At 38.4% G+C, this 26858-nt stretch overlaps 1 protein-coding gene across 1 annotated transcript in view; it reads left to right on the top strand.

Moving 5' to 3' along the window:
• Positions 1-1536: 1536 nt before the first annotated feature.
• Positions 1537-26858, top strand: part of LOC103809222 (E3 ubiquitin-protein ligase SHPRH-like) — a gene marked incomplete at its 5' end in the record, with an annotated part of 38235 nt that continues 12913 nt past the window's right edge. Inside the window, 18 exon segments of the mRNA XM_009082045.1 lie at positions 1537-1768; positions 2078-2156; positions 2932-3082; positions 4781-4886; positions 5381-5637; positions 6692-6919; positions 6921-7370; positions 9699-9950; positions 10728-10806; positions 12754-12917; positions 13007-13263; positions 16122-16243; positions 18713-18801; positions 20523-20612; positions 21419-21526; positions 22976-23118; positions 25855-26028; positions 26345-26407. Of these exon segments, the coding sequence (XP_009080293.1) occupies positions 1537-1768; positions 2078-2156; positions 2932-3082; positions 4781-4886; positions 5381-5637; positions 6692-6919; positions 6921-7370; positions 9699-9950; positions 10728-10806; positions 12754-12917; positions 13007-13263; positions 16122-16243; positions 18713-18801; positions 20523-20612; positions 21419-21526; positions 22976-23118; positions 25855-26028; positions 26345-26407 (3044 nt within the window).

The raw sequence follows: 26858 nt of genomic DNA, 5'->3' as shown, positions 1-26858 counted from the left end.
TGTGAGGTAGTTGTGGCTCTGCATCATTTGGAAATGTTTAGTGGAAGGTGTTTATTAAATAATAAGATCTGGTCATTCTATTCCTAAATGCTAAAGGAAAAGCTTTGCTGATTATGTATAGCTTTGTGATCACCATAGCATGTTAACTTTCAGATGTCCTGGTTCCAGCTGGGATAGAGTTAATTTTCTTTGTAGTAGCTGGTACAGTGCTGGTGCAGCAGTGTGTTTGGGTTCATTGCGACAATAATGTTGGTAACACACTGATACATTACTTGTTGCTGAGTAGAATGCTAAAGGAAAAGCTTTGCTGATTATGTATAGCTTTGTGATCACCATAGCATGTTAACTTTCAGATGTCCTGGTTCCAGCTGGGATAGAGTTAATTTTCTTTGTAGTAGCTGGTACAGTGCTGGTGCAGCAGTGTGTTTGGGTTCATTGCGACAATAATGTTGGTAACACACTGATACATTACTTGTTGCTGAGTAGTGCCCAAGTCAATTGCAGCGATGCAAGTGGTGAGAAGTATGTGTTGTCCTATGGCTGCAATTTTCATATCCAGATGGATAATCTAAGATCTGAAAAGAATCTCCTGTAGTTTTTTTTCATAAAATGTGGTATTTTATGAAGAAATACTTTATTTCATGAAAAATGTACAAATGCTTGACAACCCGCTGTGTTTTTCTCCTTTCTTTAAGATCCTCAACCCATATTAATGTTTAAATCTGAAATGTGAGGTAGTTGTGGCTCTGCATCATTTGGAAATGTTTAGTGGAAGGTGTTTATTAAATAATAAGATCTGGTCATTCTATTCCTAAATGCTAAAGGAAAAGCTTTGCTGATTATGTATAGCTTTGTGATCACCATAGCTTGTTAACTTTCAGATGTCCTGGTTCCAGCTGGGATAGAGTTAATTTTCTTTGTAGTAGCTGGTACAGTGCTGGTGCAGCAGTGTGTTTGGGTTCATTGCGACAATAATGTTGGTAACACACTGATACATTACTTGTTGCTGAGTAGTGTTTACCCCAAGTCAAGGACTTTTCAGTCCTTGCTCTGCTAGTTAGCAGGTGCAAAAGAAGCCAGGAGGGAGCATAGCCAGGACAAGTGACCTGAACTGGCTAAAGGGATATTCCATATCATAGAATGACATACTCAGTATAGAAAATGGGGGGAGTTGGTTGGGATCCATCAGTTGTTACTTGGGGATGGGCTGGGCATCAGCCGGTGGGTGGTTAGCAGTTGTGTTGTGCACCACTTGTTTCTCTTGGGTTTTGTTAATCTCTCTCTTTTTCCTTTTTGTTGCTGTTACTATTACTATTGTTGTTGTTGTTATTATGATATTGTTTTACTTTATTTCAATTACTAAACTGTAAAAGCCGTGCTCAGTTGTTTTCTGTTGCTGCTAGCGGAGTCAGGTGCAGTCATGACATATGTTAAAATGACATTTTGCTTTGCTTGCTTTCCTGCTTTAGCTAAATATGTTGCAGTAAAACTTACTGGAATGTTGTCTCAGGTTGGTTATAATGTGTCTTGAATTATTTGGTGTGTGCAGATGACCTGGAGGAAGATGAGGAAGAATCTGACACGGAACTAGAGCGACAAAATATTGAAGAGCTTTATGACTTTGTAAGGCACACCCATCAGCAGGATATCCAGTCACTGAGACAGGATGTGCAGCATCCTGCATTAATTCCCATTCTGAGGCCATACCAAAGTGAGGCTGTGAACTGGATGCTTCACCGAGAGAAACACGCAAGTCCTCCAAGCAGTGGCAAGTATATGGATCTGCAAAACTTGTGTAACTGAGGAAAGTGGCATTGCATTGTCAGCAGTAATGTTTTTCTGCTGTTTAATTAGAAGTTTTGTTAATTATTTCATTACTATTTTCATGTTGTTTGGGTAGTACACTAAATTATAAACTAGGTCTTGCTGAACAGCACTTGATGTATCTTGTTCATGAAGCTCTGTGGAGGTAAACATCAGCTTTTTGTCTCTAAATGTCACAATAAGGCTGAACAATTCTAAACAGTGTGCTATTTATAGAGAAACCTCATAATAGTAACGAACACTTTCTCCATAGAAAATGCACTGCACTTCTTATGGCGGGAGGTGACCACTCTGGATGGAGTAAAAATCTACTATAATCCATTTACTGGCTGGTATGTTTTTATAGTTACTCTTTCTGAGAACACCTCGAGTTGTATGTTGTGAAAACCTTTTTGGTAGCTTTATCCTGAAGAATATAAGATAATCCATAGCTCTCATTTTTCAGTTAGCAACTGAAGAATTAGAACAGTGATATCTTTAATTTGAGAAAAAAAGACAAACTGGAGTATATAATGCAGAGGTAAATATGTAAATCTCAAGTTGAAGACATAATTCTTAAATCTTTTTTTTAAATTTCAAGAAATTTGTGGTTTAATATTAACATCCTTTTAAAGCAGAGCATGGGAGGCTTTGACCTTCTGATGCAATGTTTTTGAAGTCTCAAGCAAGAAAGCAGTAGGATGCTTTTTCTTAATCCTGGGTATTGCATTACTAATTCTGTTCCTCTTCTCATTAATTTGGTTAGAATAGAACCTTTTGATTGCTACCTTGATTTTTATTTGTCCCTATATAACTTTCAGATTTTGTCCTGAATATAAATACATTTCAAAGTTTTTGAGACTAAAGTTATGGTATGCTAAGGTTAGCAGGGCAAGGCCTATTAGAAGGTGAAAAAATTCTAAAAGTCCTGGCATAGATCTTTGTCTTGGTCAGGTTTGTACACCCAAAAAGCTTGCTAGCTTTTAGTAATCTCAGTTTGACTAATAACGCCTCACCTTACAAACTTTGCCTTGCTGCAGCTATGCTACATGTGTCCCTGAACATGCACTTCTCTGTCCACCATTCTGTAGTTCCTGACTTTCATTTGGGAATGTACTTGAATTTTAGTATTATCCGTGAATATCCAACTGCTGGACCCCAGTGGCCTGGAGGTATTTTGGCAGATGAGATGGGTCTTGGAAAAACAGTAGAAGTGTTGGCTCTTATTCTGAATCATACTGGACCAGACATTAAGCAAGATGATCTGACACTACCTGAGGTAAGGAAACCAGGATAAGAGTTATTATGAAGAAAATACTTTTCATAGAGTCATAGAATTTAGGGGTTGGAATGGGCCTTACAGATCATCTAGTCCCAACTCCCTGCCCTGGGCAGGGACACCTCCTCACTAGATCAGGTTGCTCAAGGCCTCATCCAGCCTGGTCTTGAACACTGCCACATCCCAAGGCAACCTGTTCCAGTGTCTCACCACCCTTAGAGTAAAAAACCTTTTTCTAATATCTAACCTAAACTTCCCCTCCTTCAGTTTGAAGCCATTACCCCTTGTCCTGTCACTGCAGTTCCTAACTCCAGTACCTCTCCAGCTCCCTTGTAGGCCTGTCAGATACTGGAAGGCTGCTATGAGGTCTCCATGCAGTCTCCTCTTCTCCAGGCTGAACAGCCCAAACTTCCTCAGCCTGTCCTCATAGGGCAGATGCTCCAGTCCTCTTATCAACTTTGTGGCCTCCTCTGGACTTGCTTTCAGAAAAAATGCAAATGCACTTCTGTTGACTTTATTGCTTTCTGGTTTATAGAAGTCTGGATTAAAGCCTACTTGTAATTTTATCAGTTAAAAAGACCCAGTTCTCCAAGAGAGATTAAGATGATTCTTAAATGTATAAGAGGGACAGCCCTGAGGAGTGTAGAGGGAAATATAAGCACTAAAGCACCTGGACATTGACTCACAGCAATAGCTAAAGACCACGGCTAATGGAGAGCTGCAGTTAATCAAACTGTTTCATGATGTGAGTAGTTGGGACAGACATCATAGTTAATATTTTGGGACCTTTATAAGCAGAATTATGTGACATTGCCCATGGTTAAAAGGCAGTATTCCACTCATCCAGAGGGTCCCTTGTCATTTGTAAATACAAATATATATATTTGTCTTCAAATATAACATGTCTTTGTATGATGTCCTGAAAAAAACACAAAACCAAAATTGATTTATTCCAACAGAACCTCTCTGGATGACTCCTGTGTTGTGTAAGCCAATATCAGCAGAGTTACTCCAACTATTTCAACTCACTGTAGGGCTCAAACAGTATCTGGAGTTTCATTGCAGTTATGGTTTAAGAACCCTGCAGAGCAACCAATTGGACATGGCAGAGTAAAGTGTCAATGAATACAGCTATAAAATGCTTCACAATAGAAATATTGTCACTGTGCTTGTTCCAGCTTTGACATTCTCTTTACTATCCCAGTTCTTGAATATGCATTTCCTTGGTTTCACTCACTATTCTTGAATCACTAATAATAGAGTAAAATTTTGGGAGGCAGTCCCTAAAAAGAGAAACTTAATTTTTATATGATTAACTAGGGCTTTTCATCTATATTGCTTACCTCCTTTTGTCTTTCTAGCTAAATATTAAATAGATATTTTCCTCCCCCACCAGTAACCTAGATCACTTAGAGCAATAGATTCCTGCAGTTTAATTCCAAAGCCATGGAGTACCCAAGAAGCTTTCAGGGCTGATCTTCTGTTCGCATGTGGGGTGCTGAACACTGTTTGCTGGGAAACTGAACTGAATGGGATGTCACTGTGTACAGTAAAAATGAGTTATCTAAGCAAATTAGTGAGATGGGAACATGTATCTGTAGCAGCTCATACCCATTTTCAAATGTGAAAAGATTAATGAAGTTGACAATGACTGCAGAGAGACATGAGCTAATAACTATTTAATGTTGTCTGCATTAGGGTAAGCTTGTGAACTTCTTTGTTCCACCTCAACCTGTAGAAGAAAATAAAAAGAAAATAGCTAAGGAAATGCAGCCTAAATTGAAGGAAAAAATACAATATCCCAGTAAGTATTTCTGATTACTTTTAAAATAAATTTTGCTTCTGGAATTGAGTCTTATATTGGTCACTGACTATGAGTCCAAGGCTGCTCTTCACTTCAGAATGAAATTATTCTTTTGCTGAGCACTATGATGTAGGATTGCATGCTATGAAGAAGTGATCCACAGTTAAAAGTAGGGTTACCAGCTCAGAGCTCTGTGCTACAGAGCTTCATATAACTAGAGGTCTTTGTGAGTTTATGCATTTCACTGAAATACTTGTATTTTTATATGATTCAGCAAGAAAATTGAGGAACTTATTTCTATTGCTATTAAATATTGTCTTAGAATCACTGCAAAATAGGAATTCCTAGAGCTAAAGCATTGTCAAAACTGCTGTCTGTCTTTGTTTTGCATTTTTAGATGAACATTATGTTTAGAATTCACTTAGTATGCATTCTCGGAGGTGACTTTAATTTTACCTGAGCTGTAAGTTGTTTTGCTTTGATTCTACATACAGGCTTACGAGTGATGATATTAGCAGCTGTAAAGGAAATGAATGTGGAGAAAGCAGCATCCATTATTGCAATATTTAAGTACATCAGAGCTATATATAGGTATGACACACAGAGGAATAAACGGCTTCTCAAAAGAACTCTGGAAAAACTAATTGCAGAACAGGTAATAGAACAAGTCAAAGGACATGGTCTGGCTGGGTCTTTCAAGCTGGGAAAGAATTACAAGGAACAGAAGAAGAGAGAAAGAAGCAAAGAGCAGGTAAAACATGCTGCCATAGTTACTTCAAACAATGTTGCAAAGGCAGGTCATACTTCTACCCATTCTTCATAGATTCATAGAATTTTAGGGGTTGGAATGGACCTTATAGATATCTAGTTCCTGCCAGGGGCAGGGACACCACTTCACTAGACCAGGTTGCTCAAGGCCTCATCCAGCCTGGCTTTGAACACTGCCAGGGTTGGGGCATTCACAGCTTCCCTGGGCAATCCATTCCAGTGCCTCACTACACTCACAATAAAGAATTTCTTTCTAATTTCTAATTTAAACCTTTTCTCTTTCCATTTAAAACCATTCCCCTTGTCCTCTTACTACATGCTCTTGTAAATAGTTCCTCTACAGCTTTCTTGTCGGCTCCCCTCAGGTACTGGAAGGCTGCAATTAGGTCTCCCCAAAGCCTTCTCTTCTCCATACTGAACAGTTCCACTTCTCTCAGCCTTTCCCCATAGAAAAGGTGTTCTATCCCTCTAATCATCTTGGTGGCCCTTTTCTGGACTCACTCTAACAGGTCCATGTCCTTCTTGTGCTGAGGACCCCAGAACTGGATGCAGTAGGCCAGGTGGGGTCTTACCAGAGGAGAGGGGCAGAATCACCTCCCTCGCCATACTGGCCATGCTGCTTTTGATGCAGCCCAGGATACAGTTGGCTTTCTGGGCTGCAGGCATACATGGATGGCTCATGTCCAGCCTCACTTGAGTTCTTCTTGGCACGGCTGCTCTTGACCTGTTCATCCCCCAGCCTGTGTTTATACCAGGGGTTGACTGACCCAGGTGCAGCAATTTGCATTTGGCCTTGTTTAACCTCCTGAAGTTGCCATGGGGCCCACTTCCTGGGCTCGTCTAGATGCCACTGGACGGCATCCTGTCCTTCAGATGTGTCAACTGCACCACTCGGGTTGGTGTCATCTGCAAATTTGCTGAGTGTACACTTTGTCTGTGTCATTAAGGAAGATGTTAAATAGTAGTAGTAGACGTTAAATGGCATTGGGCAAGTCTGAATGCAAAGTCTGACATTCCTGGTTAATTTTACTTTATAGGTAGCAAGGACTTCAGAAAACATTCAGAAGCAGCAGTTGGTTGATGCTAAAGCTCAAACCAAAGAATCAAGAAATAGTGATGTCACATCTGAAAATGTCATTAAAACTGATTCACGGGTGGATGTGACCATGGAAGACCATGATTATTGTGCAACGAGCAAAAATGACAAATCTGAAGCAGATCATGAGAACTCTGTTGCAGCAGGAAACTATGGTCCCAGAGTCTCCTGATTTGGATAGCAGCCTCCTTGTCTCCAGTGACGTGAGCAGTCATCCTGATTCTGAAGTTTCTAAAACTACAGATGATGTCCAGCAGGAAATTCCAGAGGTCCAGTCTTCACATTCCCAAGAGCATGCTGGCAGTAGTGTACAACATACCAGTTCTGTATTTCCATTTAATACCTGTGAATATCGTTTTGAATGCATCTGTGGTGAGCTCGGGTTGGCTGACTACAAAGCTCGGGTGCAGTGCCTGAAATGTTACTTATGGCAGCATGCAGAATGTGTAAACTACAAAGAGGAAAATCTGAAAAGCAGGCCCTTCTACTGTCCCCATTGCCTTGTGGCAATGAAACCAGTTCCCACAGGAGCAACTCTGATAATTTCTCCAAGTTCCATTTGTCATCAGTGGGTAGATGAGATCAACAGGCATGTAAGATCATCTTCGCTACGAGTTCTGGTAAGAGTATATAGCTTCATATTCTGCGAAGTTATTTTGTCAAGGCTCAGGACTTCCTGTTGACACTCTGCATCACTTCAAGTTCAGAGGTCACTTTGTCCTGTGTGTCAGAATTCTACGTTGCTTGCTGATAGTGTTATGCTTTGGCATCACATGGTGCATCAGTGTCCCAGAAAGACTGTCTGAAATCAGTTCGTAATTTTTTCTTGCCTTTTTCATTTGTGACTGGGAGATAATACAGGGGACTCGATATTTATAGCAAATGGAGCAGTTGCAATAGCAGGTGATTTCTGAGAGGGAAGGCTGCAAGATTACCAAAGAACTTAAAAAAAAAAAGGTCTGAGTACAGGTATTTTGTGTGTTCTCTCACTGGACATTTGCACCTAAGCAGCTCTCTGACTGTTGCTTCTCATTTTGTCCTAGATAAGAGCAAGTATTTCAGTAGCTAACGAGTGCAGTTTTGAATTTCCAGTTCTCAGGCCTTATGAGAGAAGTCTTGGGCCTTGGTGTTTACTGAAAATAGCACTGTTACAGCTTGAGCATTGTCTCTATAACATCTGCCGTACTTAATAGGGTGTTGCTTAGCTGGAGACCATGTGTTATCCTTTTACTTGATTTCTAGTAGCACTGTCACTAAAATAAACCTAATTATATAGAGCATACATATGTCTATACAGGATTTTTTTTTAAACAGAGTTATCACAGTATTCAAGGGTAGCCACTGTCTTTTATAATTAGTGCAGTCAAGTTTTGTCCTTCATATTTTTAGGAATCAAGACCTTTTGTAAAGATCAGGTGCTTGGAGAACCATATTATTAACATATTGTTATTTTGAATAAAATAACAGTAGTAGCAGATTGTTAAAACTTCGTATTCAGGGATATATCTGATACCTTTGGCTATTATGCTTAGATCCCCAATGTATAAATGAATTCTAGGCCTCCAATGCTGTTCATGTGAACAGTCTAATTAGATTTAGTGCAGCAACTAACAAATGTGTAAAACACCCAGTCTCCTGGGGCCCAGTCCAAGTTTTATACCAGCTTTGATGAAAATTGTCAGAAATAGATTTACATGGTAACAGTAAAATAGAAATACTGAATGTCGGTACTTTAGACGGCGTGACACCTTCCATTCTAAGAGACTGTTTTCATTAACTGCCAACTGTAAGTCATCGAGACTTGAAAATGAAAATTTGGGGTTTTTTTCTGTAAAGGTAAAACATAAGTAGTGCAGATGTTTCAAAGAACCAGTTTTCCATGTTAACAGCTGTTGCATTGCATGCGAAGCATGTTTGTTGCTATTCCAACTGCTTACAACCCATGGGAAATTCTAATGGTTTTATGTAATGGAACAAGAAATTAAAATTTATCAGTAGGTCTTGCTTTGTGGCAAGTTGTCTTTTCCTGCTGCTGTGAAAACAATCAAAACTTGGCCAAGTTAAAACCTCCAGAAAATCTATTCATAAATACTTGAAGAAATCATTATGCTTTGACAGCTATATTTTTTTCTTCCTAGTTGCTTCGGTGTGCATCTCTTGTTTGTTTGCTTGTTTCTTTTTTCATCCACTCCCTCCTTCTCTCTCATGTGTCATGTGCAATGACCTGGTTGCACATTCTTTGTTGTCCCACTCTGGGGCTGAACAGAAATTCTCTGCAGGTGTTTCTTTTGGGTGACAGAAACACTGTTGCTATATGTGCAAATGTAGAGGAAGATTATTAGTGGAAGAAAAAGTACAGTTAACAGTGAAATGATAAGTGATCATCAAAGGGTAAAGAGTAGTTATTTTACCTTCTGTATGTTCCTGAAAGGATTTGACTTAATGTTAGGAGGGAGAAAAGTACCTCTGGTAATAGAACACAAGTCAATATGAAAGGTTTATAAAAATATTCTGTTGGTGGACAGGGATTGTTTCTTACTAGGATATTCTTTTCTTCATCTGACTAGTCTCTGTAGAAATCCTTTTTGAGTTAAAACATTACCCAGAGTATCATTTCTGTTTTGTAAACATTTTGATGCATATTTCTGTCTTTGCCTAATCATCCATTACATTTCTGAGGCAAGGAGGAGAAAGGTGATACATCTGCAGTAAAGGGAGAATACTGGACATGTAACACTGTTGTTCCATACAGCATTACAGAACACTTCATCTTGTGTTAGTATTTCCCACCATGCTACTATATGAATATAGTTTTTATGAATGCTTTTGTATTAGATGAGCATCACTGCTAAAATCATGCATGTGTTAATCTGTACCGATACTTCAGCATCTTGACTAAAGTGTGTCTCTTGCTTTCCTTCTTTGCCATTGAATATGAATTTGTGTAGGTGTATCAAGGTGTGAAGAAACATGGCTTTCTGCAGCCACACATGTTGGCAGAGCAGGAGGTTGTCATCACCACGTACGATGTCCTTCGCACTGAACTGAACTACGTGGGTATACCCCACAGCAACAGCGAAGATGGGCGCCGCTTCAGGAACCAGAAGCGCTACATGGCCATCCCAAGCCCCTTAGTAGCAGTGGAGTGGTGGAGGATCTGTCTCGATGAAGCACAAATGGTTGAATGCACTACTGCAAAGGTATGACATTCCCAGTCATGCATTCATTTAGCTTGAAAAGGTTTTGACAAGTTTACTGTAAATAATGCAGTACACTTCCCTCTCCCTCTCTTAACATTCAGTGCACTCAAGTAATTTATCCTTGTCAATTGTTCTTTAGAAGTGAATTTTCTGTTGGAGATACTATTAAATGATTGGAATTTTGGCAGACTGTGAAGTATACCCAGCTCAAAAAATACTTACCATAATGTATACCGACAGTTTAAAGAACTAGGTCAGCATGTTGTATATGGTGTTTGATAGTTTCAAGCAAGACACTAGCCTGTTCAGTGATATGATTAGGAGCCATAGATATGTCCTTTGGGTCTAGAAGCTAAAATAGTCAGCAGTCTGTCTGCAGATTCAAGGGATATAGTCTGCAGGGGGAGATTATTTTAATTAGTGTTTGTCCAGTCTTTTTGCCCAAGACAGGAAGACAAAAATTATACTTACATAATGGGCTTTAATTATTTTCTTTTTTTTTAACAAGCAGTTTCTTTTGCTATCTCTTAGCCTTCTGTGAACCCTTAATTTCATTTCATTACTTGCAAGAGGACATGGCTTTTATGAGCTTTCAGTTACCTTCAAAAAAGCTCAAAAATTTTGTTTTTATAATATACCAATGCTGCTTCTAGGTCTACTAATATTACGTACTGCAAACATGTTCGGACTTCTTAAAAATAAGGTCCCTGTGTCATCAGACTGTGTTCTACTCTTTGTTTATCTTTTCCCACCATTGGCCCTGTCTTCTTTCGTTAGGCTGCTGAAATGGCACTCCGTTTAAGTGGCATCAATCGCTGGTGTGTCAGTGGCACTCCTGTGCAGCGAGGATTAGAAGGTGAGATTTCTTGTAGCAATGTCATCTGTAGGATTTCCTCATGCTGATAACTAGGTAGTGCTTTGAAGCAGTTAAAACATCTGCCCATTTTGCTCAGAATTCATTAGGTATTCTGACTTGGTAAGCCATAAACTTCACACATGTAATAAAGACATGAATACATGTATCGGTATAAAAATTGCAGTGCTGAAATCTTTTTGTTTCCTTGAGTTAGACGAATACTTTGGGGAGCAGAGAAGCTGTATCTAACAGCTGACTCAAGTCTGTTCTTCCGTTTTCAATTAGCAGAGTGGGTAAATATTAACCCTTCTCTACTGCAGCTAAAGATAGTCACCTGTGGTTACAGAATCCGTCGAACTGTCAAGTACAGCAAGCAAAGCTGCATTTGCATTTTGCATAGCCCTGCATGAACTACTGTGGGCATCAACTGCCATGAATATAAATTCTAAAAATCATGCTGAAGCTTATGAAACTGTCTTAAGTCCTTATGTAAGGGCTTAGTGAATTGAGATGTGAGGAGTAGGTAGCTGTATGTTAGCAGGTGTCATTTATCTTGTCTTTTTAGTGAGGTACTCAGATTCTGTAGACAGGCTTCAGACAGATAGAAAAGAAGAAAGGGAATGGGCTAACCTCATGTCCTTGTGTTCTTCAATGGATTTAGGAATATGGGGTACATGCTGAGGCAGTGAGTTTGAAAATGGATAAATCAGTGTAAGCATTTGTAGACTATTGTCTGGATACAAAATTGTAAAAGTCAATATTGTAGATTAATTATGGAATTGTGAATTAAATTTATAAATACACATAATAGTTGTGAGAATACATAGTTAATAAAGCAAACCCTATAAAAGTATGTGATTATACTGTCATGAATAACTTGAACAAGTCCTCATGTGTGATAGTGTTGATTTAATACATATTTGAAGTGTCATATTGTCCATAATATATGTTGGCATGCTCTCATGCCTGCCAACATGTCCATAATACATGTTGGATGCTCTACTGAGGCATCCCCCATCTCATAGGGGATGAAAACTGCTGACTCTTTTCAATCTGTGCTACTGCTGCTGTTATGCAGTGGGACAGGAACTCTGAGTAAACAATTGCTTCTTGCACGAAATGATTCCCAAGATTTTCTTCCCCTGGTCTGTGATGTATTCGGTGAATGACTTGAGGCTTTCAGCTAAATGCCAAAATTACTGTAAAGCTAACAGGATAAGGAATGTAGTCACCAGATCTGTAAGAACTATAAGATATCATCACATCTGTACTTCTGCATTGCCCACATGGAGCATTTAAATGTGTGCTTCTGTATTTTTCCCGTAACATTTAGAAGCAAGTCTTAAGTCAGTATGTCCTTAAATTTCATCCCCCAAAGTGATAGATTTCTGAATTAGGCAGAATTAGCAAGTTGCATTCTCTCAATTAGTAAGAAAACAATTAGTGTTTTCATTAATTTTTTTTTATGCCTTAGTAGAGAAGTGATTCTTCTGAATTGCAGCCCCATCTAGGAGGGAGGGTAGCAGACAGTTGGTGCACAGCAGGCTGTGAAGTAATGATACTGAGCAATATTGTTTTAGAAAAACCTGGCAGACCCGGTTAGCCATATGCAATCGTGTAATTTCTGCCTCTTGCCTCTGCTCTGAATAGCTCTGTTCTCTTCAACTTGAAATTAGGAAAGCGTCTCACAAATAACTATATTCCTGTAAGTTGTATAGAAATCTACAACTAGTTAAAGGAGAGAACCTCACCTTCCCCCACCCAGTGCCCTGCCTCGAATTAGCTATTTTGGTGTGGGAATGACTGGAAAACAAGTGGGAGGTAGAATGACCAGAATGTAGTTGCTTCATGCCTGGTAGCCTTTGTATGAAAGTTAATTATTTGGAGGCATATTGTGAAGTATTGAAACACAGAACATTGTACTAAACCACCTTCTTTTCTTGGCAGATCTGTATGGTTTAGTCCTCTTTCTTGGAGTTGATCCTTACTGGGTCAAACATTGGTGGGACCAACTGTTGTATCGACCTTATTGTAGGAAAAATCCTCAGCCTCTCTACAGTCTAATTGCGAAGATAATGTGGAGATCAGCAAAGAAGGATGTGATTGACCAAGTAAATAAGAGTTTTGAGTTTTAATATGCCTGAACATAATTTATCAATAGTTTTATTTGCAAATTACTTATTTTCTTTCTTAATTGCAGATTCAAATCCCTCCTCAGACAGAAAATATCCACTGGCTCCACTTCTCTCCTGTGGAGAGGCACTTTTATCATCGCCAGCACGATGTGTGCTGCCAGGATGCATTGGCCAAACTCAGGAAGATTTCAGACTGGACTCTGAAGCTTAGCAGCCTAGATAGAAGGACTGTGACTTCTATTCTGTACCCTTTACTGCGGCTGAGGCAGGCCTGCTGTCATCCACAAGCTGTTCGGGGGGAGTTCTTGCCATTACAGAAAAGGTGAATTTCTGTCCTTTCTTAAATGATCTGCTTTATCCAAAGCAAAACTCTGATGGTCTCCAACAGTGCAAGATCTTGCACAGTTCTCAAACAAGCCTAGTTTTAAACTTCTTCAGTTAAATGTGCAACTCTGGCACACCAAGCTATCTGACCTCAGAAGCCGAACAGAGTGCACTAGGGTTATTAGTGTAAATCTTGTGTTAAAGACCATAGTACTGAGAGGCAATTTGATTCTCCAGTCACATTTTAACCATACAATGTTGATGGATACTGGAGTGTTGGAAGTGACAGATTGAATGTGAAACAAACTAGATTATTTTTCTGTTTAAAATGAGCCCACTGATTTTCTTTTGTGTCTTACAAAACTCATGTTCATGAGTAAGAAGAACAAACAAAATGAATAAACAGAATGGAATATTTTTTTTTACTTCAAAGAAAATGTTAATGTGAGGTTGCAGGATTTTTAATTGTAGATCCAAACCTGAAAGCTGTTTAAATGCTTTTTTCTCTTTCTTTTTCTTTCTTTTTTTTGACATGCTTTCAAGATCATCTTCCTCACAAATGCCCTGTGAATGTCAGTTTGGTCTCAGAATTTTTAAACCAAAAGCATGTTGCTAGCCCTGTTGTGAAATGTAGCTGCTACTTTTTCTATCAATTAGAAAGAACAGGCTGTTTCCATTCCGGACTCTGACACTATGTTCCTTATTTAAGCTGGAGGTAGGGAAGAACTTAAACTTTTAGCACTGCTAGTGTTATTTCTACTGTTTACTAGTCACATTCACCCATTCTATTCAGTTTCTTTCTATCCTTTTAAGGAGCTTTGTGTCCATCCTACTCTTTCCTCCTTCTCATACAAGGCATCTATTGTGCCTAAGCAGCTGGAAATGACTTTGCACCAGAGACCAGTAGATGCTGTGCTATGGCACTTCCTGTCCAACAGTCTGTTAGTGTGAAAGCAAGGACTCAAACATAGGAGAAATCAATATTCTCACCCATACACTATTATTTGCATTAAAATGAGCCAGTGTAGTACAAATGAAATGTGTAAACTGAGCAGAGTATGCTGGGAACAGCTTAGTACTGTGTTGGTTTTGGTGGAACAGTTGCATAGTGACAGCTGCATAGGAACTGTGATGGAAAAGCTAGCAATGAAAATTAAATCTTTCTTAAAATCATATGTGCAAAGAAAAGTAATTTCCCAGCACCATTTACACATCATTTTTTTGTGAACCAAACTGGACTGTAGCAGTGGACATTCCCAGAACAGAGAGAGATTTGGCTCTTGGCTTTGGTTATAAGCAGGAGAATAATGAAGAAATTCACTGCTGGGACCTTTGTAGAATAAGAGAAATCTACTGAAACAAGAAAGTTGGTGCTGGAGGATGTGGATAAGAGAAACTGGTCTCAAATAAGGAAGCTGAGTTTGGAGCATAATCTATTCTAGATGACTTTACTTTTTTTTTCCCCAGATGTGTAGTGAAGGTAGTAAATGAGATTTACTTAGCAAAAAATAAAAAAGCCCTCAAAAGGGATTTTTCTAGGTTCTTCTAGTTTAACTAAGTAGAACACCCAAAATCTCTATTGTTGTCTTAATTGGTAGTCTCAGACTATATATTAAATTGCATATTTTATATGTACATTCTTTTGCTTTTATCATTTTTCTTGAAACTGCTGATGGTTTTGAAAAGGAAAGGTAAGTAGTAATGGTGGAAGAATAAGGATACACAGGTGCTATGTGTATTTACCATTACCTCTGCAGAATTCAGCTAATTATGAATAGTGATTATATTGATTTAAAGCCTGCTCTGGTGTAACACTGTAGTATAAACCCAAGAATCAGTTTCTGCAACTGAGCAATATTGCAGGCAGGGTAAAATAAAGGCCTAGGCAAGAACACCCTTCCAGCACAACTTGGACCCAGTCTGCACAGTGTTACTTTGCCTCTTCCTGAGTTCCACAGTGCTGAACACCAAATAGTAAACACTTCTGCTGGAGGTGGACGAGGCTGAGGAGCAGAGTTTCAGGGCAGGAGGGTCACGTCTGGTCTCACAGCAGCAACTGGTCATAGAAGCAGCCTCAAGTCAGCTGTTGTAGGCTGTTCCTGCTACATGGCAGCCACAGTCAGGGAGGACAGGAGAGTAAACACTCTCCTGTCTCTTCATGTTGGTCCTCTTTGTGCTTAGATTCTTTGTGCTGTGGCCTTATTCCAAGTTATCCTTCAAGCTTCCTTCTTGCTGCTTTCTCATTTCTGTTCTTGCTTCTCTATCTTATCTCTCCATTTCCTCTATTTTTATGCTAAGCAAATTCTCTTCTAAATTCTTCTCATAATTTAAAAATATGACAAATGTTGAAAAGGAAGTTTAAAATTTTTTTTGCTAATCTTCTCTGTTCTCATTTCACACATTTTCCTCTTTACATTGACACTTCATGTTTTGTGTGTTTAGATTGGTAGCGGAGGGTAGAAATGTAGTCTCTCAGAGCTCTTTTCATCTGAACAGCTTTTAGCAAAATAAGGTTTATTTTTGCATATTTCCAGTTCACCACTGTAACAGAAGGAGCAAAATATTTTCCCCTGTGAAGAATTATTTTACCTAGTTCTAATTTTCTTCTTGCTTCTTATTTATTTCTATTTTTTAGGAGATGTCAACCTCTGAACATACTCAAGTTAGGGTAAAGCTCTAGCAGGAAGAAAAACTGACAACTACTAAGGTTTTTTTTAATAAGTAAATAAATATTGAGAAAACATTTGCACAGTGTTGGATGCATGGAACTGTCTTTAATGCTGCACAGCATGACAGTTTTACTGCTCTAGTATTGTGATTTTGTTTCAAATTTGAGCCATTTGGTCTCCATTTCAGCACCATGACCATGGAGGAACTGTTAACATCTCTGCAGAAGAAATGCCGAACAGAGTGTGAAGAAGCTCACCGACAGTTGGTGTGTGCTCTTAATGGCTTAGCTGGTGTCCACATCATTAAAGGTAAGACCAGATGGCTGTAGCATATTCTTTACTCCTTTTACAAGTAAAGAATATGCTACATCTGTGTTTACTGTGAGGATAAAATAAGTCCTATGTGTGTAATTGTACTTAACCTGCTTCTGTTTTGTCAGTACTGCTCTCCGGGCTTCCTTTGTGCTCTTTGCTATGCAAACTGCTATGCTGACTATGAAATCTCTTTGCTGCTGCCTGCTATACAGCTCTGACAATGCAGATTTGGTCTGGATTATGAGGGGAAAAAAGGCTTTGAATGGGAAACAAAAATAATTATATTAATCCTGAATGTCCCACTAAACAAAATAAATTAAAATGATTTAGTTATGCATGTGAAAAAATGCCTCTGTTCCAAGTTCTTCTAAAATTGACAAGCTGTTTGAATTTTTCCAGCTTGTGTTAGTCTTCTTTCAAAGAGGAGAATAAGCAAACTGCCTTTTCTCCTACTTGCCTTACAGAAAAGCTGCATTCAGATTCTCTAATCCACAGTTTTGAAATACTTTGTTGTGATTGTAGGATGGAGATAAGTCTCAGGTAGAATTAAGTGCTTAAAAAGATTTCTGTACAGATGAAATACTTTGAAAATACACTAGGAGCAAAAATTAAGTTTGGCCTATTTTGAAAAGCAGATTAATGAAAATTGCATCTGGTGAGAAACAAAAGCAGGACTGAGGCAGATCTCTGATCTGTAACCGCCCCCAGTATTGCTGTTACAGTCTTTTTTATCAGGCAGGAGGCAGCACACCTTATATAATAAGTAAAGCCATTTAATTCTTAGTAGAATTGAAATCTTATAGGTCTAATTTTTATTAGTCCAGATCTAATTGTTACAGGCAAAAAAAGAGTAACAATCACACTTAGTTGTTTCCACTGCTTGTCCTGCTTTTATGGTCACCTTTCTACTTAAGCCCTGCTGGGTCCTGAGATCAGTGTTTTCATACAGGTGGTGGCAGTGCTATGGTTAGTTGTCACTACCTTCATCAGGAGGAATAAGATGTTTGTGTCCATGGTTTCTTTCTCACACAAGGATCCAATTAGGGTCATTTTTATGTTTGCTAGCACATGTTTGCGCCTTTCTCTTTCTTCATTGGTCTGCAGCTCCATGCAAACACCAAATTTAGTGTACATGATGCCTTTTATGAATGTTACATACTCTTTCTTTGTTCTCTTTGTTGCCCCTAAAACCAGTTTTGTCCAGCTCTAAGTCTGCCTTTCTTTGACTGTGGGTGAGTTGTTTATAGCCATGGCTTTCTTACTCACTGCCAAGCCTGTGCACCATCTCTTAGCATCCCATGGCTGTATTCTACACTGCATCCTGTATCTTTACTTCTCAAGGCCTCTGCTATTGTTACTAGGCCTGTACTTCTCTACACTACATCATTGTGTTAGTTGTAAATATCTCATTCTACATAGAATAATTGCTTGTTACTGCTATCTATATAAAGTTGTCTTTGTACTACACAAAGATAAGCAAAAGTTAAAAAAAAATATTAAAAATCAGCCACAAACACCTAATGAATTAAAGAAATTACTCTTACAGCTAAGCCAAGTAAAATGTTCAGGCAGGTCAAGAAAAATTCAAAAGAGGCCTGACAAGCTTCAAATTCAAAGGAGGCCTTGCAAATTCAGCACATACTTTTGGCCTGTGACTTGTAATGGCAGTCCTGTATTGCAGGACTACACCCTTACCAACTGGCAACTCTTTCAATCTAAGAAGCAACAAGTCTTGTTGACATAGGGTTGTTACACTAACAGACACATAGGAAGATAATTTTTGGTTTAGTTTGTTACCTTCCTTTATATTGTCCCTGTACTTCTCCACGTTTTAGGAGTCTTTAAGACTATTACTGGCCAAAATTAAAATGGATTTATTTTTTTCTCTGCTTTTCCATATGCAACTTCAATTTTCTATTTCTTTTTTTAATGATATAATCTGAGAAGTGACTGTGATGCTGGCAGCTTACATCAGTAGTTATGCTCCCTGCATGTACTTAATCATTTTTGCATTTCTGAAGTATGACACAACTTTCATTGTTTTCACTGGAAGATGAATAATGTATTTGCAGTGCAAATTTAGCAATGCATCACTGCAGTGAGTTGTAGATTTTTATTTTTTTAGTGCAACATGTGAGAGCTTTTGGACTTACACAACTGTGAATACATATTTTAAGATTAAGACGTGTACAGATCTTACAGTCACAAAAGATATTTAGTTTGGAAACTGCTTTAATCTTTGTAAAATATAATACTTTGTCTTTTACTGGGGTTTTTGAGTGGTGGGAGTGGCACGGAATGAATAGGAAAGATTTGCTTGAAGACAAGCACTTATTATACAGCCTCTCTGAAAACATCTTGGTATGTTTCAAGTGTTGTAACACTTGTGAGGCCAGTCATGGCTGCTCATATATTTAAAAACCAACACAATATGTCTGTTTTTGTTACTCTTTTTTAACTCAGGAGAATATGTGTTGGCTGCGGAGCTGTACAGAGAAGTATTAAGATCATCTGAAGAGCACAAAGAAAAGCTCAAAACAGATTCCTTGCAAGTGAGTGAGCATTCAAATGTAAAGAGCCGTAGTTAAGAACTGGAGTACTTAGAGATCATTTAACAGGTCAGCCTTTTCTTCCTCCCAGTGTTGTGCTGAATGACTTTCAGCCTGCTGGTTATCACAGTCTTTAGATAGGAATCTGTCCAGTGACCTTCACATTTCCTTTGTCTTTTCTTAAAAAGCTACAGTATTTCTAAAAACTTGCTTGTGAGCCTTCATGGTGTCCCTGAAGCAGTGTATGATCTCCACCTGCTGTTCTGCAATAAACTTTACAAGCTGAATTCCTAGGCTTGTGCATGTGACTGTGACTAGTTGCGTTGATGGTCCTCTATTACGTCCTGCAGACACAGGATGCTGGGTTTGCATTCAGTGATAATAATGTGCCAAATGATACAGCATAATAAAACTGTTGCACTGCAGAAGATGAAAGGGCATCAAAACCTGAAAAAGAATCGAAGTGGATTTTCTCTTCAGGCATTTGCCTTCATGCATTTTTTAATACTATATTAAAGATATGTATATATTTTTCTGGTTAAAAATGCAATGGCTCTCTAAGTAACATCTTTGTATTTTTTCAGGAAGTGTCAGTTCTAAATTGACCAAAATTCCCTTAAGCATAACAAGATAATTAAAATGTTAAAGACAGATAAATACAAAGTGATCAGTTGCCTATTTCTTTGCTTGCTTTGCTAAGTAAGTTGTTGTTTGATTATATTGCATGTGGCCATCTGATGTCTCTGTTGCGCTTCTTCGATTATTCCTTTTCCTTTGTGACTTCCTTCACAAAGCACAGCCATATTAGCATAAACTTGTTAAGTTACTCATAACGTTGTTAATTAACTGTTTTACTGGATTATGCAAATCAATAAAGCTCCTCCCCTTGCCCCCCCCCAAAACAGATGCTGCCTAATACTGCCTTGGTGTAATAAAACTCAGTTTCTGCTGAGTACTTCTCAGCTTTGTAGGCTTAGCTCTTTAGGATAATGGCAAACCAGTGCTGGCCAGTGCTCCTCTTTGGCTGAGATAATAATAGGGCAAAGGTGAATCCAGGAGGTGAAAAGGGCACAAGTTCATGATAGTGGAAGTTACTAGTATGTGTTTCTGGGATCTGTGCAGGTAGTGTAATATTAGGGATTTCGGATGTGTACAGTGAACCTGGGGAAGAGGAACAGATTTGCCTTATATTAACAATCAAGTTTATTTTCCAGAAAAATGAACAAAAAGGTCATGTTTTATTCAGCCATCTTTTATTTCAGAAAAATGAAAAATATGAAAAATGGTTGAAGCTCTTAGGAGCTGGTGTTTACCTTATTTTTTTTTTTGCCTTAGATTGGCTAAGTGAATTGTCTCCTTATAATATTCTAAAAGACATTTACAAAAGGATGTGCCCTGAGATAAATAATTTATTTTCCATAATAGTCAAGGGCTGTTTTAATTAGGAGGATGAGTATGGGGCAGAATCTGATGACCTGGTATCAAACTTGCCTGCTGGTTTCCTTTGGAGGTGCTGAAGGTCTTTTTAATATTTCATTTCCTGTCTCAGTAAAATGAGGAAAAGAACATTTATTTTCTTTCTAAGATGCTTCCAGATTAACAGAGAAAAAACTAAATGCATGGTAATTTCTTGCTGTAAGCTTTCATTGCTGTTCAGGCTTTTCCTGCCACAGATGTTGCAATGGATTTTTTTCATGATTGCTGTTGACTTTGTGTATCTTTAGAGACTTCATTCTACACACAATTTGATGGAATTGTTGGCAAAGCACCCAGAAATTCCCCCAACTTTGCGTGATAGCCGACTCGCAGAAGAGGTAAACATAGTTTGTTTTTGTATGAATACATTTTGAAGAGCTCATCTAAATGCCTGAGTCCTGTCTACTCTAGGTAAACTGGGCTCTGTAACAACAATATGATTATCTTAATAGCAGCAAACAAAAAGAAGAAAGACTTAATTAAACACATATTACAATGCACAAAATAAAGGTATCGAGTGAAATGAGTATATTATGGTGAAAGGTACATGTTACTTGTGAGTTGTTTGTTCATCAGCTTTTAAAATATGAAATAAACTGATACTGCTTGTATTGTGGAGGCACTTGTATACCAAGAGGGGTTTTCCCTGTCAGGAGTGATTTCTAGGAAAAAATTAAATCTGATGCACCTAAAATAGTGAAATTTAAGCCTTTCTTGTTATTTTATGAATAAGTTTTGTATGTAAGTAAGTTCTATTGTCCTGTTCTCAGATTATTCTGGGATCTTTTTATCATTTGCTTATTCAACACAATATATTTATCATACAGATAAGTAAAAATTGTGAGTTAAATTCCAGTTCCCTTTTGTAATGCACTGTATTGCTATTGTGTTGTTTCGGCTCGTCCAAAAGCAATGTTGCATAGTTAGCATCTTTGTAGTAATTTGTCTTCTCAAATGTTTTTGGGGCTTAGCAATAAATGCTAGAGGAAGAAAAAGAATGCTAAATATTGTTTACAAATAAAAGTGGGTAGTACGTAGGTAGCTAACCATTTTAAAACATTATGGTAGCTGGGGAGTTTTTACATTTTCAATTACTCCTCCTAAATATGATTTGTGTATAATTTGAGTTCTTATTTCCAAACAGGCAGAACAACTTCGACAACATTATATGAGTAAATCCAATGCAGAAGTTGCAGAAGCCCATCAGGCCTTACAGCCAGTTCTTCAAACCATTCGGGAGCTCCAGAGAAAGGCAAGTGCCTCTTACATATTTTGCCTCTGAATTTTGAGATTTTTAAAAAATATATAATTTTCATCTGTTTATCCAGAACTCCATCTATGACTTCTAACGGTTTTTGGAATGGGTCTTTGGCAGTATCTGTTCTCACTTCAGGCCCAAAACATACTCTGGGTACTCCACATAGAACACACAGTACTTTATGAACAGATGACTGAAAACAGAAGTACATAGTGGGAGGATTCCAGTGAAGTTGAACACCATTCTTGATTTTTAAATGAACTGTGCTTCATTTATAATTTGGGTAAATAAGTTACAGGTTTGGGCCTTGAAACATTTCTGTAGTGTATCAGATGGTATTTCAGTTACTTTCAAAGGAACTGTTCTTTGACATGCATTTAGTCGTTGTGTGTAAGGCCTAATTGTGTTTAGTCAATATGACAATTCAGATTTCATGCAAAGGTGCAAACACTTAATGAACTGATGAACACCTGAGTTGAAATGCTACTTGTCACTTGCATAATAGTAAAGAAATAATAAAGAAATGAGGACAAATGGCACATGAGGGAGTAAACTGATGCATCTTCTATCACCTGTTAAAATTATAAGGTCACTTTGGTGTTGCTCTGTTAATTTCATAAAGAGCTTGCTGTCTTGGATTAAATGATCTTTTCATCTCCTTTTGAGAGACAGAAGGAGGAAACTTTGAGATCACAGTATCTCTGTGTGGCTGTTCTGTGGATATGGCCTTGCAGAATCTTACTACTCAATCAATTTGAGGGTGTGGTAGAAGAGAATGTAGAATGTTGGAGAATGGCGGGACATGATCCTGCGTATGCACCTGGGGAAGGCCAAAAAGAGCTAGGCCACAGTCCCCTGGGAACGCACAGACACAGTCCTGGGAACGCACCTGGGAATGCAGTGTACAAGCAAGGCTCTGGAGATAGTAACATATATATAGATAGGGAGTAACTCAGCTGGGCAGATGGCAGGGGTAAGTCATCCTTGAGGGTGAGACAAACAGGTTCGAGAAAAACAGCTAGGAATGCACCCAAGCCTGGGAAAGCAAGAGATAAGCCTCACAGCTGCAGCTGTGAGTAGGGAGAGTACCTGAATGCTATCTTTAGAGCCTAGCCAATTAAAAATGATTGATAATTGTATGCTTGTCCTGCACTGTATAAAAAAGAGCCTGTCGGACAATAAAGATGGAGCTTGCTGTATCACCCACACGGAGTCGGCTGCTTGCTTCCCCGCGCGGAACCTTCACCTTTCCCAACAGTAGAAAGTTCCTTAACGATGTGGAGGGAATATGTTTCAATCATACTCTTATCCTCCAGCTTTCATGGAATTAACCAGTCTGTGTTTGACTGTAACCTAAAGACAGTATATGCCTCTGCTGCAATAAGTAAATTGATTTTTTTTTGTTTTGTTGAATGTTCAAGGATAAATCTCTTTTGCATACAGATACATTCAGGCTCTCCTTGGTGGTTGGATGTCATCCAGACAGCAATACAGTATGCCGTCGATGAGGAGCTTGTACAACGTGTGCAAAACGAAATAACCTGCAACTGCAAACAGGAGATTAACCAACTCTCCATGGCAGAGAAGTAAGAGAATAACTAAAATAGGCTAATGAATACAGTTAAGTCTGCTCAAGTCCTCTTATCAGTTTGTGCTAACAATTGTGATTAAGTAGCAGACATTTTTGTTTCATAGCACCTGGGCTGCCATTATGTTTCAAAACCAGTCTCTGAAAAAGCATAAATAGATAAAAGACTTGGAAAGAAAAGTAGGAAAATTAGTATAATCATTCTTTGAAATATTCTTCTGTATTATCTACTGTGGTTTTACAGTCTTTGCTGCTCATGCAACTGCTGAGCAAGACATTGAAAGTTTATTGCATTAAAATTGAGAAACCTGTAAAAGAAACTGACTTGCTTAAATGGAAATTGACAGACAGTATCACAAAATCCTTGTGTAATGCCATAAAATAGCATCACTGTTTTTCTGAGCCAAGAATTTGGGGCTGGTTTTGTGTTAGAGACAACAATACCACTGGTTTATGGGCGCAATTACAGAATAATGGCTTTGGAAGGAACATCTGGAGGTCACTAAGGCCAACTCCCAACCTACAGATCCAGACCCATGCTCATTCCACCCAATCAGGTTGCACATTCTGTTAAGTTCAGAGTATCTCCACATAGAGGCTATTCAGTCTCCCTGCTTGGAGCCTGGGCCAGTATTTGACCACATGAAAGTCCTTCTATCTAGTTAGTATCTCCTGTGTTGCATCTTGTGTCCATTGTCTCTTGTCCTTGGCTCAGTCTTCTCTTTACCTTACAGTTAGATAAATGTAGAAAGCAATAAGCTCTCCCCTGAGCAATCTCATTTTAAGGTTGAATAAACCATTTTCTCCAAGCCTCCTCTTGTACGTTCTGTGCTGAAGCTCTCTCAGTTGATCACAGAAAAGGGAGACAGAGGAAGGACAGTGTTCTCATAGTTTAACTTCTGGCAGTTTTCTCAAATACATGAACAGTCCTTATGCTCTTAGCATGATCCTCTGGATCATTGAATTTTTGTTAAATTTTTTATTATATTTATGGTATATATAAATGTGTTTATAAAATGTGTATGTGTGTATAAATTTAAATACTTAAGGTATGCACATATGTTAATTCAATATGTAAAGACACATCCTCCACTATGATTACTCTGTTGTCATGATCCCAAAAAGTCACGATTTCTTGCCCTCACTGGAATGAAACATGTCTTTTTTACTTTTCAGTACTTAGCATAATTCTATTGAGTAGTCTAAAGATGCAAAACTCTACCTCTTATCTTCAGAACAAGAGGCAATGGGCACAAACCGAAACACAGGTTGTTCCCTCTGAACATCAGGAAACAGTTTTTTACTGTGAGGGTGACTGAGCACTGGCACAGGTAGCTCAGAGAGGTTGTGGGGTCTCCACCCTTGGAGAAACTCAAATGCCATCTGGGCATGGTCCTGGGCAACCTGCTCTAGGTGACCCTGCTTGAGGAAAGCAGTTGGACAATACAACATCCAGAGGCCCCTTCCAACCTCAACCAGTCTCTGAGTCTGGAAATGAACGTTTTATGGCTGAGTGTTGTTTGGTTAAAATAAATTTGAGGAAAAGATTGTTTGCAAGTTTATGCAGAACTTGTATACCTATGCATCTACCTGTATGTTTGCCTGTGTCACACTCAATTTCGTTTTTTCCTCAGTTGAAATTAGCTATATAGGAAGTGTCTTCTTAAATTGTCACTGCTTACAGGTTTGTATAACTTTGGAAAAGCTATCTGCAACTCAACTGTTTCTTTTACAGAATAGGAATAAAACTTATTTCCTTTTCAATGTATTTTAGCATATGCGGTAAAATCTTAGAAACCAGAGTCTTAGCAAGTATTGCTGGTCAGTGGTGGAAGGAATAAGTCCTCTAGTTGAGGTTAATCCAGGGTATAGTGTGGGCAGATTTTATAAAGCTGGTATTATTTGGCAACTGATTGTATTAACAGCAGACTTTGTGATTGCAATTTACATTTATTTCCAGACTACCTGGTGATGCAAGCTTGTCTATTTTACTTTAAAACCCATGTTACTTAAGTAGGTCATATTCCATGCCAAACTTCAGTGGTGGTGTTAAACCTGTGCTTTTCTCTCCACACTCTACAAAAGGGATGTTTTGGATCAAATTTTACATGTGGTGTACATATGCACTGTCTTGTACGTGAATGCCAGACCTTGTAGGAATGGTGCACTCCAGCAAGAAACCTCTGTTCACAGGAAAGCACAATATGGGAAGTGCTTAACTGGTGGTCATGTTTCCACTCCAGTCACAAAAGACAGCTAGGTTTTAGGAGAACAATTCAGTGTTATGTCCACTTAATAATTTTAACTTTGGAAGATAAGCTGCAGAACGCAGGATAGCACAGGTGCACGTGTCTGCTGTGAATTGCACAGATGTATTGAAAATCATTTTGTTGGTCAACAGATACAGGTAAGACCATTAAGTGTGTGCAATTGTTTGCTTTTAGCAGATTTGCATTGTGGACCAGAATGTTGTAGGTTGGTGCTCACTACTATTATTTGGTCACACTTCTCAAGTCTCGGGAAGAGTCCATTCTACAAATACCAGGCATCGTCTCAGGGGATACAATGGAATGATTTCTGACAGCATTACATGCAGTAGTAATAGGCATTTACTTATGAACTTTGTGTGTTGTTCCAGGCTGCTATTTAGCTATTTCTCCTCTACTTTAAAATGCTGAATTAAGTTAGATTTGGTGACTTGGTATGCAATGATTTCCCATTTTCTTTAAATCAGATTCCGTGACTGCAGAGGCCTTCAATACCTGCTCACAACTCAGCTGGATGAAGTGAAGAAGTTCCAGAAGATTGTGAGAGAAGCAGTGAAAAACTTAGAAGGGCCTCCCTCTAAGCAGGTTATTGAGGCTGCCACTATCTGCCATTTGCGACCTGTTAGGCTTCCGCTTAACAAGTATGTCCTGAAAATAGAAAATATACTTTGGAAGTGTACTATTAAGTTTTAATTTGTTTGAAATAACAGATTAAAGTCTTGGTTCTGTACTCAAAGGCTGTATGCACACAGATATCACAGATCTATGTGTTAGAATCATGACCTTTGTTTTTATTATTATAAAATATTTCCCAGTGAGTTGTTATATTGAGTGTATGTAAGACTAAATAGTTCTTTTTTAAGGCTTTTGTGTGGTTTTATGTGTTGGAATTTTGGGACTTATTTTGGTTTCTGATGAAATAATGAGTGCATCTGTTTTCAATTTTCTGTATTGCAGCTGTGTCTTTTGTAAGGCTGATGAATTGTTCACAGAATATGAGTCAAAGCTCTTTATGCATAGGTAAGTTCATACCTTTATAAATTTCTTACTACTCAAAAAAGGGGGAATTGGATTGGTTTGTATTTTCTACTTTAAGTTTTCTGAAATAGCTTTATGAACAAATTACAGCAACTTCCTGCCAATGGCCTTGGTAACAGTTTCATTAGGTTTAATTTCCTACATAAATTGCATTTGAACAAGTTGTGTAGGAGGAACGAATACATGCTACTGTCTCTCAAGCTGCTGTAATATGCCCATACATTCAAAATGAGGTATTGAGGTGTTCAGAAAGTGTGTGTATAAATACAAGTATGCTAATTAAACATATAATCCTTTTTGTGCATATGTTTATGTGCAGTCCAGTTGCAAGTGGTATAATGCCATCCTCATTTAAGGCTGCAGTGAGGGAGCAGATTTCAGACAGGAGCATTTCAGCTGTGAGCTGAAAGAAGGGTGACACCAGCACGTGGTG

Source organism: Acanthisitta chloris, unplaced genomic scaffold, assembly GCF_000695815.1.
Source record: "Acanthisitta chloris isolate BGI_N310 unplaced genomic scaffold, ASM69581v1 scaffold15359, whole genome shotgun sequence".
Lineage (NCBI taxonomy): Eukaryota > Metazoa > Chordata > Aves > Passeriformes > Acanthisittidae > Acanthisitta > Acanthisitta chloris.
The sequence above is the reverse complement of the archived record's forward strand: the minus strand, read 5'-3'. Positions and strand labels throughout refer to the sequence as shown.